The sequence below is a fragment of the Hyperoodon ampullatus genome (genome assembly GCF_949752795.1).
Source record: "Hyperoodon ampullatus genome assembly, chromosome: 2".
NCBI lineage: Eukaryota > Metazoa > Chordata > Mammalia > Artiodactyla > Ziphiidae > Hyperoodon > Hyperoodon ampullatus.
In genome coordinates, this window is record NC_136915.1 from 19,233,001 (window position 1) to 19,246,019 (window position 13,019).

Here is a 13,019-nt window from a genome sequence, read left to right on the forward strand (position 1 = left end):
CAATGGTACAGCCGGGCCTAGCAGTATTCAATAAATGCTCACTCCATGCTGGGCATGGTGGCTCACAGGATCCCTGGCAGCCAACCTTCTAACCCATTTGGGAAAACCAAACACACCGTGTGAAAAGTTAAATGCCAATCAGGATTTCTCCAAGTGGGATACAATTGCAAAATTAGTAAAATGAAAGGAATAGAACATACAAAAGATTACACAATCTTTTGACAAGTACTGCATTTTAAAAAGCAGACTATAAAATTGATGATGATTATAGAAAACAAAGAGAAAATAGAAAGAAAAAACATATAACAAAATATTAATAGTGATTGTTTTGGGGTGGTGGGGATGTGAGTGATTTTTTTTCCTACTTTTTAATATTTATTTATTAAAATGTATTTTATTTATTTATTTTTGGCTGCATTGGGTCTTCGCTGACGCATGCAGGCTTTCTCTAGTTGCTGCGAGCAGGGGCTATTCTTTGTTGCGGTGTGTGGGCTTCTCATTGCAGTGGCTTCTCTTGCTGCAGAGCATGGGCTCTAGGCACATGGGCTTCAGTAGCTGTGGTGCGCAGGCTCAGTAGTTGTGGCTTGCGGGCTCTAGAGCGCAGACTCAGTAGTTGTGGTGCACGGGCTTAGTTGCTCCAACATCATGTGGGATCTTCCCGGACCAGGGCTCGAACCTGTGTCCCCTGCATTGGCAGGCGGATTCTTAACCACTACGCCACCAGGAAGGCCCTAAAAGTACTGTTGTTCTGATTTCAAAAGCAATACAGAATCATTGTGAAAAAAACAATGCAGATGAAAAAATTTTATTGTAAAACATAGAATATGAAGCTCTTCTTAATTACAATCACACAGATACAGTTTTTTTTTTTTTTTTTTTTTTTTTTTTTTGCGGTAGGCGGGCCTCTCACTGTTGTGGCCTCTCCCCTTGCGGAGCACAGGCTCCGGAGCACAGGCTCAGTGGCCATGGCTCACGGGCCCAGCCGCTCCTGCGGCATGTGGGATCTTCCCAGACCGGGGCACGAACCCGTGTCCCCTGCATCGGCAGGCGGACTCTCAACCACTGCGCCACCAGGGAAGCCCTACAGTTTTGTTTTTTAAAGAAGTTTCATTATTTTTTCTCATTTCAAAATTGGTACATATTTATTGGGAAAATATTAGGAATACAGAAATTTGCAAAAAGAAGAAGAGGGACTTCCCTGGTGGTCCAGTGGTAAAGAATCTGCCTTACAATGCAGGGGGCATGGGTTCAATCCCTGGTCAGGGAACTAAGATCCCACATGCCGCGGGGCAACTAAGCCTGCGTGCCACAACTACTGAGCTCGTGCGCCTCAACTAGAGCCCGTGTGCCGCAAACTACAGAGCCCACACACCCTGGAGCCTGAGTGCCACAACTAGAGAGAGAAAACCCGCACGCCACAACTAGAGACAAGCCCGCGCACCGCAATGAAGAGCCTGCGCACCGCGACGAAAGATCCCGCATGCCTCAACGAAGATCCCGCATACCGCAGCTAAGACCCGATGCAGCCAAAAATAAATAATAAATAAATAAAAATAAATCTTAAAAAAAAAAAAAGAAGACGAAGAAAAAAAAGGAAAAAAACCTCTCAATCTTACCGCCCAGAAATAATCACTATTACCATCCTGGTGTATATCCTTCATGTCTTTTTTCCTATGCATGTACATAAAATTCACTTATTTAATTTTTATAAAAATGGAATCATACTATATGGTACACTATATAGTACACAGCTTCACTTAATACTTAGTGAATATTTTTCCACGTCATTAAATATTCTTCCATTCTCTCCATGGGGGCCCTATTGACATTTTGAACATAATAAATGGTTCTTTGGTGTGTAGGACTATTCTGTGCATTGCAGGAAGAGTAGCATGGAGCATCTCCTCTGCCCCACAGTTATTTTTACAACTAAAAATGGGAGTAGTGTGGTGGAGGTATATCTCCCTCCTGGTCAAGAAACACTCCTCTTATAGCATCATTTCCTAAAAACACTTATTTCATAGAATTATAATAAACATTCATTTAAACAGCGTTCAGAGGAAAAAATGTTTCAGAAATGTCAGCTGAAAAATGTTACACACAGAACATAACATCTGTATGTTTAATCTGATTAATTCCTTAAAATGAATTCCTTGTAGTGGATATATTTGGCAAAAAAGGCATGTACATTAAAAATGTTGGTATATCACGATACTATCTGTATTATCTAGTACCATCAGGTACCATTCAGTGTTATCTAGTCTCACCCCCTTATCTATTAGATGACCCCCTCCCTAAGGAATGAAGTGATCTTTCTAGTCACACAGGGAATAGGTAGGACTTACTAATCCATCCATGAAGGCTTTTATCTACTGTCATGGATAAGGCATTTGGGTCTATCAGAAAGTCATGCATTTTGGGGGATCCTGGCTGCGGTGGGCAGAGGGGAACGGGCACGGTGTTGAGACCTCAGCCGAGGTCTGGGGGCCTGACAAAGATGGGGATCCCACTCTGTCACATCAAGGCTGTGTGATCTTGGGAAAGGCCCTGCTCCCCAACCTTCAGCTTCCGGTCGCAAATTGGCAATTTGAACAAAGAGCCAACAAAACACTTTTCCTTCTCTGTGGACAAGTAAGTTCCTAGCCCCATTTACCTGGAACCCTGACAAAGGTGGAACGTCAGCTGTACTACTAGGCAGCGTTGCTTCTAGTGCAAATGAGTACTGATTGGTGAACTGTGTCTAGACAGGAAGGGCTACGAAAGAACTATAAAGGATTAGTGGAAAACCATGGCTTTTGGGCTACCCTGAGTGCAGTGGTCATTGCTCTTGTAACTGGTCATTGCCTTTGCTGGGATCCTGGAAGCTTTGTCTATGGGACTGTTATAAGATTTAGGATGTGGGGCTTCTAAGTCAGGGGGTTCCCAACCATTGTGGTCTCATTCTCTGCGCCTGAGAATGTCACCTGGGTGGGCCAGAGAATAGCTCTGGACGCGGCTGGTCCCCTATGAGAACTCTTGGTGATGAGAAACACCTGAGGCTACCCTGCTGGCACAGTGCGTCTCCTGTCCCTGAATCCTTCTAGGCAAAGCCTGTGTCAGGGATGGCCTGTTTGGGTCTTGTGAGTCTGTCTGGTTGAGCCAAGAAGACCCCCAGAGGGGGCACTGTAGGAGATAATAACAATAGCCACCTCCTAGTGTGTGAGGATTAAATGAAGTTATATAAACAGAGGTGTTGCCATAGGATGTGACAAGTGTCAGCTCCCTTCTCTCCATCCCAGAAAAAATACCTGTCTTTGGGCTCTTCCACTCGTTTTTTCCTTGGTGGAGAAAGGCTTGTCTCTGGCTTCCAATCTGAACAGTCAAGCCCTTTATCCTTCTTCTTTGCTTTCACTCTTTCTTCTCCTTTTTCTCCTTTGGGGGGGGCTGGGGAGCGTAAAAACAAAATGGTGACATTGTTCCTTAACTCTCTGTCTCAGCCCAACCCAGGACATGGGGAGGAAGGAGCAAAGGTCAGGGACTGAGATAGCCTCCCCCTCCCCCAACAAATACCTGTTTAGAAGCAAGCGCATATCCAATATGCACATGTGTGTGCAAACCGAAGCTCACACATGGGGACAGGAAGACCTTTGCACACACCTATGCACATATTCATATCAATGTGTATATACAGATATGTACAAACACACAAGCACACAGATATATATGCATAGGAACATGTACAGGAAAACCCACCCATCTACAAATCTCCCACTTGTTTAGACAAGCACTGGCAGTCCCACTAGAGGCCATCTGTCACTTATTAAGTCATTCAACAACCATACACTGAGTGCCTGTGATAAGCCGGGCACCATCCACCCAGGTGCTGGGAGGAAAACTTGGCCCAAGCGACCCTGCCCCTCTCACCCAGCAGCTGCTTCCAGTTTCTGATGAGGACTTTGGCCAAGGACACCACCTCCTTGTCAGAGCAGTGCTTGCGGACCCCATTCACGGCAACTCCAATCCTGGTGGTCTGCAAAGCAAGAGGGTTAGTGGCCGGTCTGGGAATTAGGACCCACTGGACTGGCTGCCTTCATTGGCAAGACCTGCCCCAGCTCAATCACCCCCTTCCCCTGGCCCAGCCTCTCCCGAGTCCCAGCCTGGACCTGTGGCTGAGGTAGTAACCCTGACCTTATAACCGAGGCCCTGACCTGCTGTCCTGAGTGAGGTCAGTGCCCAAGGCCCAGCGCCCTGCAGGGATGGGTAACTGTGGCTCTGGTGAAAAGCTGGAGCAGTGGTGGTGGGTCTGGCTGATGACCAGGACTCCTCCCCATTCTCTGCCCCCTGGTGTCTTTGAGTTCAAATTTCAGCTTAAGACACAGCTCTGGCTACTACAGCTTGGGTATGTGCTAATTTTTCAGGGCCAAGAGCTTCTGGTAAAGTTTGGGGGCTACATGGGTAACACATGGAGGATCCAAAAATTGGGGGTTTGGGCTTCCCTGGTGGCACAGTGGTTGAGAGTCCGCCTGCCGATGCAGGGGACACGGGTTCGTGCCCCGGTCCGGGAAGATCCCACATGCCGTGGAGCGGCTGGGCCCGTGAGCCATGGCCGCTGAGCCTGCGCGTCCGGAGCCTGTGCTCCGCAACGGGAGAGGCCACAACAGTGAGAGGCCCGCGTACCGCAAAAAAAAAAAAAAAAAAAATGGGGGGCTTTTCCCTCTCCCTGAGTCACTGGCCTCTTGGATCCCACAGGCCCAGGGCCTTGGGAATTGGGGTACACAAGGAAAGCAAGTCAGTCTTTCCCCCAGACCCAGAGGGCCCCGAGGGCTTAGAAGCTACCCTGCCATCATCTAAAGGCCTGGGTTCCCACCCCCAGAGTACCTCAAGATCCCATCCTGCTGCCTTCCCTTCAGAAATTCCTCCCAGACCCCATCCTTGGAGGGCTCCCCCTAAAGGGTCTTTCCCTGCCCCACAAAGTCACCCTCCACTCCAGGCACTGCCCATCCCCACACACCTGGAGTAGCTGGATGGACATCTGCCAGCTGTTCAGCTTCTTCAGAAGGTCAAGGGCCCCTTCCTGTGGGAGGCCACAAGGTGAGGGCTGAGGCCCGTGGGGTCTGCCCCAGGCCCCTCTCTGACCATTGTGTGGTCTCAGTGGGAAGGAGGGTGGCAGAAGGTAGGGAGGAGACTCTTCCAGTGACAGGATGCAGGCAGCCAAGTGGTCAAAGAACAGAAGGAGGAGAGAAGGAAAAGCTTCTGCCCCAAACCAGCTCTCTAACTTCACCTCCCACCACCCTGGGTGGTGGGTTCAAGCCCCTCTGAGCCAGGGTCCAGCCCTACCCACTCACCCTGACCCCCAGCCATTGGTTCTGCTGTTCCTTCCACTGGGCATGCTCTTCCCTTCCCCATCTCTTCCTCTGAATTTAATTGCTTCATGGCTTATTGCTTCCGCTTTTATGTCTGTATCTGCCTCCCCTCACTTCCCAACTGGGAACGTCTGTAGGTTGAGGACTGTGGCTTTTTCTAAACAGCTTTATAGAGGTATAACTGACATACAATAAAACGCACATGTTGTAGGCTACAATGTGATGAGTTTTGACACACATATACTCCCCTGAAACCATCACCACAGTCAAGATAAGGACATAGTCAGCATCCCCGACATTTTCCTTGTGCCCCTTTGTTATACATCCCTCGCTGCACCCCCAACCCCTCTAGATGAGCTTGCATTTTTAAGGATTTTATAGAAAGTGACTGTAATGGAATTTCGCACCTGCCTCCTTTCACTCAGTGTAATCATTTTGAGATTCATGCACGTTGTTGCACAGATCCACAGTTCCTTTTTATTTCTGAGTTGTTTGCCATTGCATGTATATACCACAATTTGTTTATCCATTCACCTGTTAATGGTACTGTTAGGTAGTTTCCAGTTTGCAGCAATTACAAATAAAGCTGCTGGGAACGTTCATGTACAAGTGTTTGTGTGGACATGTACTTTCTTTTCTCTCCGGTGAAGAGGACTGTTTAATCTCTGAGACCTCTGGGGTCAGCATACCGAACTCATCACTCAGGGAGCATCTCCCTGAGTGAATGAATAAAGCAGAAAGCAGAAGGCAGAGTGGGAGAGTGGGAGGGGAAGAAAGGAGACTCGGATGTGAAAAGCTGTTGGCTGCCAGGCCCTGAACAACCCCTGACCCATTTCAGCCTTCTCTTTCTTTCCACCCACTTCCTAGAAGCCAGCCTCGGTCTCCAGTCCTGAGATGGGTTCCCTGGGGAGCACCAGCTGACTGTGGTCTGTATGCCCCGAGTCTTGGTCCCACTGTGCACTGCCAGCCACCAAGCCCCTCCGTATTAGTCTTCCTGGGCCACATCCCAAGAGCTGCCCTCTGTCAGTCCTCAGCCTCCCTTAGAACTTGGGTTCATAGTCTGTTTCCCAAGGTGTGACCTGTGGATGTGTATGCATGTGAACTTGTGGGCACATAAGCCTGCATGTATCACTAATTAAAGGCTTATTATCTGCTGGACACGATTCTAAGTATTTTACATACATTATCTCTTCTAACTCTCTCAATGACCCCATGAGGTAGGTCCTATTACTATTCCCATTTTTACAGAAACATTATCCCATTTTCAGAGAAGAGAAATAGGAACTGAGCTGGGATTCAAACTTAGGCCCTTTGGGTTCGACCCAATATACAACCATATAGGTAGGTATGGACATAAGTCTGGCTAGACGTGTGCAATCATGAAATATCAACATGGGTAAGTGCAGTGGTATGTTGGTCAATGTTTAACAACAAGTTCTCAAAGGAAAAAAATTGATTTGTAGTGTTTGCCCATTTCTGTGGTGTCAATACTCCTCCCATGGCCAATGTCAAGATACCAATATGTTGTGACTGACCTGAAGGAGGTATTGGGAAGAGATGTGTGATGCGAAACCATATTGATATAACAGAAGTAAATAACCTCCAGACCACAGATGACAGTAAAATGCAATAAAATAATAAAGAAGTGATGATTTTGGAGTATTTATGACCTTTGTTTTTAATATAATTTATTTAATGTAAGCATATAATTTAATGTTAAAAATAATGGCTGTATTTAAAACTGGCTTGCAAAATTGCTGAAAGTTCAACAGTGTTAAGCCAGTTCCGGCTCACCACTGGGCGTGTGCCTCTGCATGTCACACTGTATAACTGGGTCATGTTGGAGAACAGCCATGAGCCTGGGTTGTAGCTGGACTCACAAAGCCTTGTGCAAATGTTGCCAGCTGTGTCTCTCTGCATGCACGAATGGGATGTGCAGCCAGCAGTACCTCTGGTCCAGGTAGGGAGCTGCTGTGTGTATGCTGCTCGAAGCATAATGTGTTTGTCTTTGAGAGATGATGGCCGTGTCATAATATGTCTGAACATGTAAGTGTGGCTGTCTGCTAAGTTTGTAGATTTGCATGTCGGGGTGTAGCTTATTGCGTGTATGCACACGTGTAGGCATGTGTGTAGTTGTCTTTGTGTATCCTTCTGCAAATATAATGGTCAGTGTGTCAGTCATGTCAGCGTCAGTAACCACGTCTTTTACGTAGTTATGTTCATAGTTGCTTGTTTAGCTATATTGTGTGTGGCTGCATGTATGTAGTTATGTTTGTTGTGTGTGATCATAAGGATGTTTGGCTGTAAGTCTGAAGCTGTTACAGTTGCTGCGTGCTCCCGGCATCTGACAAAAGCTCTAAGTTGCTGGGACTTCAGTAATTGGCAGTAAACCCTGGGCCTGAGCTGCAACGTGGAAGATCCGTCTTATTACAGGAAGTGTGTCCTCCTCTCCCTAACCACCACTGGGCGGGCCCACTTTCGCTCCCAGAGCAGGCCCCACCTTTCTAGGTCACATGCCCAGAGCTCTGTGCCCACCCAGATGCTGCCAAGAACCCAGGCGCAGACGTGGCTGCAGACTGGCTCTGTGCTACAGGGACCCTGAGGCCGGACTTGCATCTTTCCTGGAGAAAGCTCTGGGTACTTCCACAGGAATCCTCGCCAAGGGACACCATTTCCTCTTCCCATTTCACAGAAGAGGAAATCGAGGCCAGAGAGGGAAAGTAGAGTGGTGGGTCTAGGTCCATAAAAGGAGTGAGGGGAGGCCAGGGCAGGTCCCTTCCTCCTCAGCCAAGCTGCCTTTCTCAGGTTCCCTAAGCTGCCCCCGCACCCCTCACCCAGAGGCCCAGAATCTCCTGGCCCTGGGGTCAGCAAGGGGCAGGGCTGGGATAACCTGTCTACTTGAGTTGGAGTTTGGTTCAGGAGCCCCGGGCTGGGCTCTGCCGCCCCCAGTTGAGCCTGATGACTTGAGGCTCAGTTTCACTGACTTTGGAGCATCCTGGAATGGGGGCTCCCAACACTCTGCAGGTTTCTGTGTTTCCTCTGGCTGTGCAAAAGCAGGAGTCACTCTCTAAGCCTTCCCAAGCACCAGTCCAGGTCTTCCTAAGGGTTTCACAGCTCTTCCACCCTCACCACCACCAGCAGAGACAAAAATCCAGTGACATTCCTTCCCAGGAGGTATGTAATCTCATCTTCTTACAGATGAAGAAACTGAGGCTCTGGTCTTTGTATGGACACCAACTCATTACTGCCCATGTCTACTGGAGAGCTCCCTGACACTCCATGGATCCAGCGACCTCTCCCTCTTCCCTGCTCTAAAACCACCCTTAGGGTCCATCCCTCTCTCAAGCTCCTAGGATTACAGAATGTGCTGGAAACTCAGGTCCTGCTCCAGCACATGCCTACAGATGGTGGGAGGAGGAGGGCTCTGGGACAGGGCAAAGTGAGGGACCTGCCTGCTGGCCTACCTCCTCTCTCTTCCCTTTCCTGGTGAGCTCCAGCCCTCCCCGTCCCAAGGCCAAGTTTGCTTGTCTAGGCAACAGGGCGGCAGCCAACTTGAGGCAAAGATCACAGGGAGGATCAAACATTAACTTCAAGTCTGCCCGCGCTAAGGGCTCCTGGCACTGAGCGCTCAGGGATCCGCAGGTGAGGCCTCCATCCCTGATTCCCTGCAACCTCCGGGGCCCCCTCTCCCCCCAGCCTCCTCTGCGTCGCAGCCCAGGCCTACAGCCGGTCCCCCTTCCCCCGCCCCGCGGGCCCCATGGGCGCAGCGGCTGCCCGACACCTGTTCGGCCCCCGCCCTCCTGGGCCCCAACCCTCGGCCAAGGAAAGGGAGAGTTGCAAACAGAGCAGCTCCTGGAGCCTCAAGCTGTGGGGTTGCGGGATCCGAGGCCCTTCGCTTTTCTCCGCCAGATCCACTCCCGGGGTGCGGGGTAGACGCGGCTCAGCACCCCTCATCAGTTCAAGTTTCTTTGCCCCTTCTCGGGTCACCCAGGATTTTGTTTTCCCCCGTCTCCGGCTCCCCCGTCCCGCAGTCGCCGCCGCTCCCCGGGCTTTGCACATGCCGAGTCCCGGGGCTTCGAAAGTCCTTTTCCAGCTGCCGGTCTCTTCACTCTCTTTCCCGGGCCCTGCACAAGCTACCCAGGGGCCCCAACCCTGCACGTCCAGGCGTACGTGCACAAGCCCAGTCTTTGGGGCCGGCACGGTCCACCCCGGAGCCCCGGGCCGTGCACACGCCCACCCCGAGGTGCCAGCAGTCCCCAAGGGGCTCTGAGCCCTGCCCCGGCCGTGCCTCCCTCCGGTCCCCGAGTCCCGCACGCGCCTTCCGGGCGCCCAGCCAGCACGGGCCCCCGGGACTCCCGGGCTCGCACGCGCCGCGCCTCCCGGGGGCTGGGGCTGTGGGCCGAACTCTGCAGCCTCACCGTGTTCTTCCTGGCCACCATCTTCTCCAGCTTCTTGGCGATCCTCAGCAGCTCCTCTTCCTGGCCCATGTTGGCCCGCGACGCCCGGCGGGACGAGGGGCGCAGGGGCGGCAGCCGGGTTTCGGGTGCCGGAGGCGCAAAGGCTGAGGGCGCGCAAGCCGCGCGGGCCCCAGACGTACCCGACACACACGCCCGGCGGGGGCGGGGCTCTCCCCCCACACCCCCTCGGCCGCCTGCCTCCCGACAGTGGGGGAGGGGTGGCGTGCACTAAATATAGACTTCAAGGACTCGCCGGGGCAAAGATTGCCCGCGCCCGCCAGTCGGGCCACCCGAGAGAGGGACGAGGCTGCGAGAGCGGGCCCTCCACCTCGGGCCGGTCCTGGGGCGCCGGGAGCTGAAGGGAGATTTGGGAAGGAGGGCTCTCTGGCGAATGCGGAGGCCGTCGTCCCTGGCCACAAGAGGCTGTTGCGGCGAGGAGGGCACCCGAGGGTGCCCCGGGAGCTTCCAGAAGAGTTCTGGGCTCCCGTGTCTCTGCACCGTTGCAGCTCAAAGCCGGCGGACCTAGTTCATGCCTATGCCCAAGTGGAGGCAGTTCGGTACGCTTGAATCACATTATTTTGCATGATCATTAAATCCAATTCTGTCCTACCCTGTGCTCACTATTCGTGCACACGCGTGCATCCAGGCCCACTGTTGCCCTCAGTTTTGTTTCTTACAGTGACGTTTTGCATTTCTAACAAGCTCCCGAGTGCTGCTGGCCCCACGACTACACTTTGAGTAGTGAGGGCTTGGGAAATTCTTAAGCGCACCAGACTTTGAGAAATCCGTGTCCAGGTGCATGTGCCCTTTATTTAGTCGGGGTCAGGACACTGCCTCCCCAATGGGATTGGATCTGGAAGGGAAGAAACAGAATCATGCCTCCACAGCTGTGCACACATCGGTGTTCCTGTGGAAGGACCTTCCAAGTGTCCCCAGCAGACCCAGATCCCTTCCTAAACGGGAGTTTAATTGATAGAAAATGACCTATGTGTGTGTGGAGTGTGTGTGTGGGTGCTTATGGGCCTGGAAGGGAGGCATGAAAAATGGTCCGCAGTGTGTGGGGATGGGAAGTTGTGGCTTGGAGTGTTCAATGAAATCTCCAGACTTTCCTGAGAGAACCTTAGAGAACCTCATCCTCCATCACAGGGTTGACTCACCTGGCTTCTGATGACAAATTGAAATTAACATAGAGTGATCACAGTTAAGGCATACAAAAATGGAGTCCGGTAGCAGTTGAGGATCTGGTTTCAGACACATCTCTGCATCACTGAAAACCTGAACTTTCTTTGGGCTGTACCAGATCCATGGACATCACCAGAGTACTCAGAACAACACTTGCCAGCTGCAAACATTATGGTCTCAAGGTCTCCCCTTGTAATTATGCAACCATTTCGGACCCCAACCAATCCTTATTTAATAAGCGCCTTTACTTCTGGCCAGCTCCAATTGTAATTCTTGATAAACAACTCCTGTAACTAACTGTAACCTTGCGGTTTCTGCCTTTATAAGCCTCCCCATTTTGTAGTCCTGCAGAACACGATTGAAACTTTTCTTTTTATATATAAATATATATATTTATTTTATTTTATTTATTTATTTTTGGCCCCCTTGGGTCTTTGTTGCTGCGGGCGGGCTCTCTCTAGTTCTGGCGAGCGGAGGCTACTCTTGTGGTGGTTTCTCCTGTTGCGGAGAGCAGATTCTTAACCTCTGCACCACCAGGGAAGCCCTGAAGCGCTTCTTGAATCTGTGTCTCCAGGAGTGCAGTGCTAACAAACCCCAAATAAGCACCTTGTTTTTCAATCAGGTCTCCATTTCTAAAATTTTGGTTAAATCTTCTAACTGTGCTGGAACCAAGGTAGGAAGGGGTGGGTTTCTCATTCATTCAACAGATACGTATCAAATGTCCAAGCAATGAATAAGACAGTCCCAGCAAGCTTGAGACTCAGTCTATGGGTAAGAAAAACCTTAAACAAATACAGACACCATCAATTCTGTGTTATCACAACTGGGGTGAGGGTCAGGAAGAAGTAGAGGATAACTTGCAGACATCTGAGGGGACTTGCACCATTTGGGGTGTCATGTTCTCTGAAGAAATGAAGTTTAAACTTTGGGTGGAAGTGCTGAGTGGGACTTGGGAGGAGGAAGAGGAGAGTGTTAAAGTAAGAGGAGGGGCTTCCCTGGTGGTGCAGTGGTTGGGAGATTGCCTGCCGATGCAGGGGACATGGGTTCGAGCCCTGGTCTGGGAAGATCCCACATGCCATGGAGCAACTGGCCCCGTGAGCCACAATTACTGAGCCTGCGTGTCTGGAGCCTGTGCTCCGCAACGAGAGAGGCCGCGATAGTGAGAGGCCCGCGCACCGTGATGAGGAGTGGACCCCACTTGCCGCAACTAGAGAAAGCCCTCGCACAGAAACGAAGACCCAACATAGCCATAAATAAATAAATAAAAATTTTAAAAAAAGCTTTAAAAAATAAATAAATAAAGAGGAGAAGAAACATTTATACATATATTTATTGAGCACCTACTAGGTGCCAGAACTTTTAGCCCTGAGCATCCTGAGAGGTACAAATCAGTCCTCCTGGAGTTCCGAATGTGCAAAGCTTGGGGAAGGGAGGGTGCTTCACGTGTCGGGGCTTGAAGGAAAAACTGGTGTGGCTACAGCACAGCGATGAGATGAGAGGGGTGTTCGGAGGGGAGGGGCAGAGAGTCGGAGGTGGGTGGGGCCTGACCATGAAAAGCGCTGTAGGCCACTTTTAGGAGGTTAGACTAAAACTTCTTGGCCAACCCCCAAGCAAGCCCCTCTGGGTTGAAGAGACAGCTGTCTGCAATTACTTAGGATTGCCTTTTAGAAAAAGCAGATTTGAGTTTCCTCAAACTTCCACCCAGCTCCCACTGTGAGTTGAGTGACATCAAAAGAAGACAAGACTTTAGGGCTTGAAGGACCCTAAGAAAACATCAAGTCCAACCCTTTCTTTGTACAGATTGGAAGACTGAGGTCCAGTGAGGCCCAGGATTGCACTGCTCAACCGTATCAGACACGTCAATACCCTCTACATCCCCTCTGCCTACCCATCCACCTTGGAGGTCACCAGCAGGCAATTCCTGGACACACCTCTGACAGCTTCCTGCATGTCTCTGACTGAGGGCTTCAGGGCAGCCTGGAAGTAGAGAATTAGGAATTGACACCCCCAGAAAGGACCCTTGAACCAGCGAGAGACC

General features: G+C 50.6%; 1 protein-coding gene across 1 annotated transcript in view; it reads right to left on the reverse strand.

The window, feature by feature from the left end:
- The window catches only part of TCEA3 (transcription elongation factor A3), a 35,315-nt gene extending 25,397 nt beyond the window's left edge, over positions 1 to 9,918 (reverse strand). Inside the window, exons 1-4 of the mRNA XM_079698221.1 lie at positions 9,761 to 9,918; positions 4,991 to 5,053; positions 3,904 to 4,009; positions 3,288 to 3,423 (exon numbers count right to left, since the gene is read on the reverse strand). Of these exons, the coding sequence (XP_079554347.1) occupies positions 3,288 to 3,423; positions 3,904 to 4,009; positions 4,991 to 5,053; positions 9,761 to 9,829 (374 nt within the window). The 5' untranslated portion in view covers positions 9,830 to 9,918. The remainder of the gene's footprint in view (positions 1 to 3,287; positions 3,424 to 3,903; positions 4,010 to 4,990; positions 5,054 to 9,760) is intronic.
- Positions 9,919 to 13,019: the final 3,101 nt, after the last annotated feature.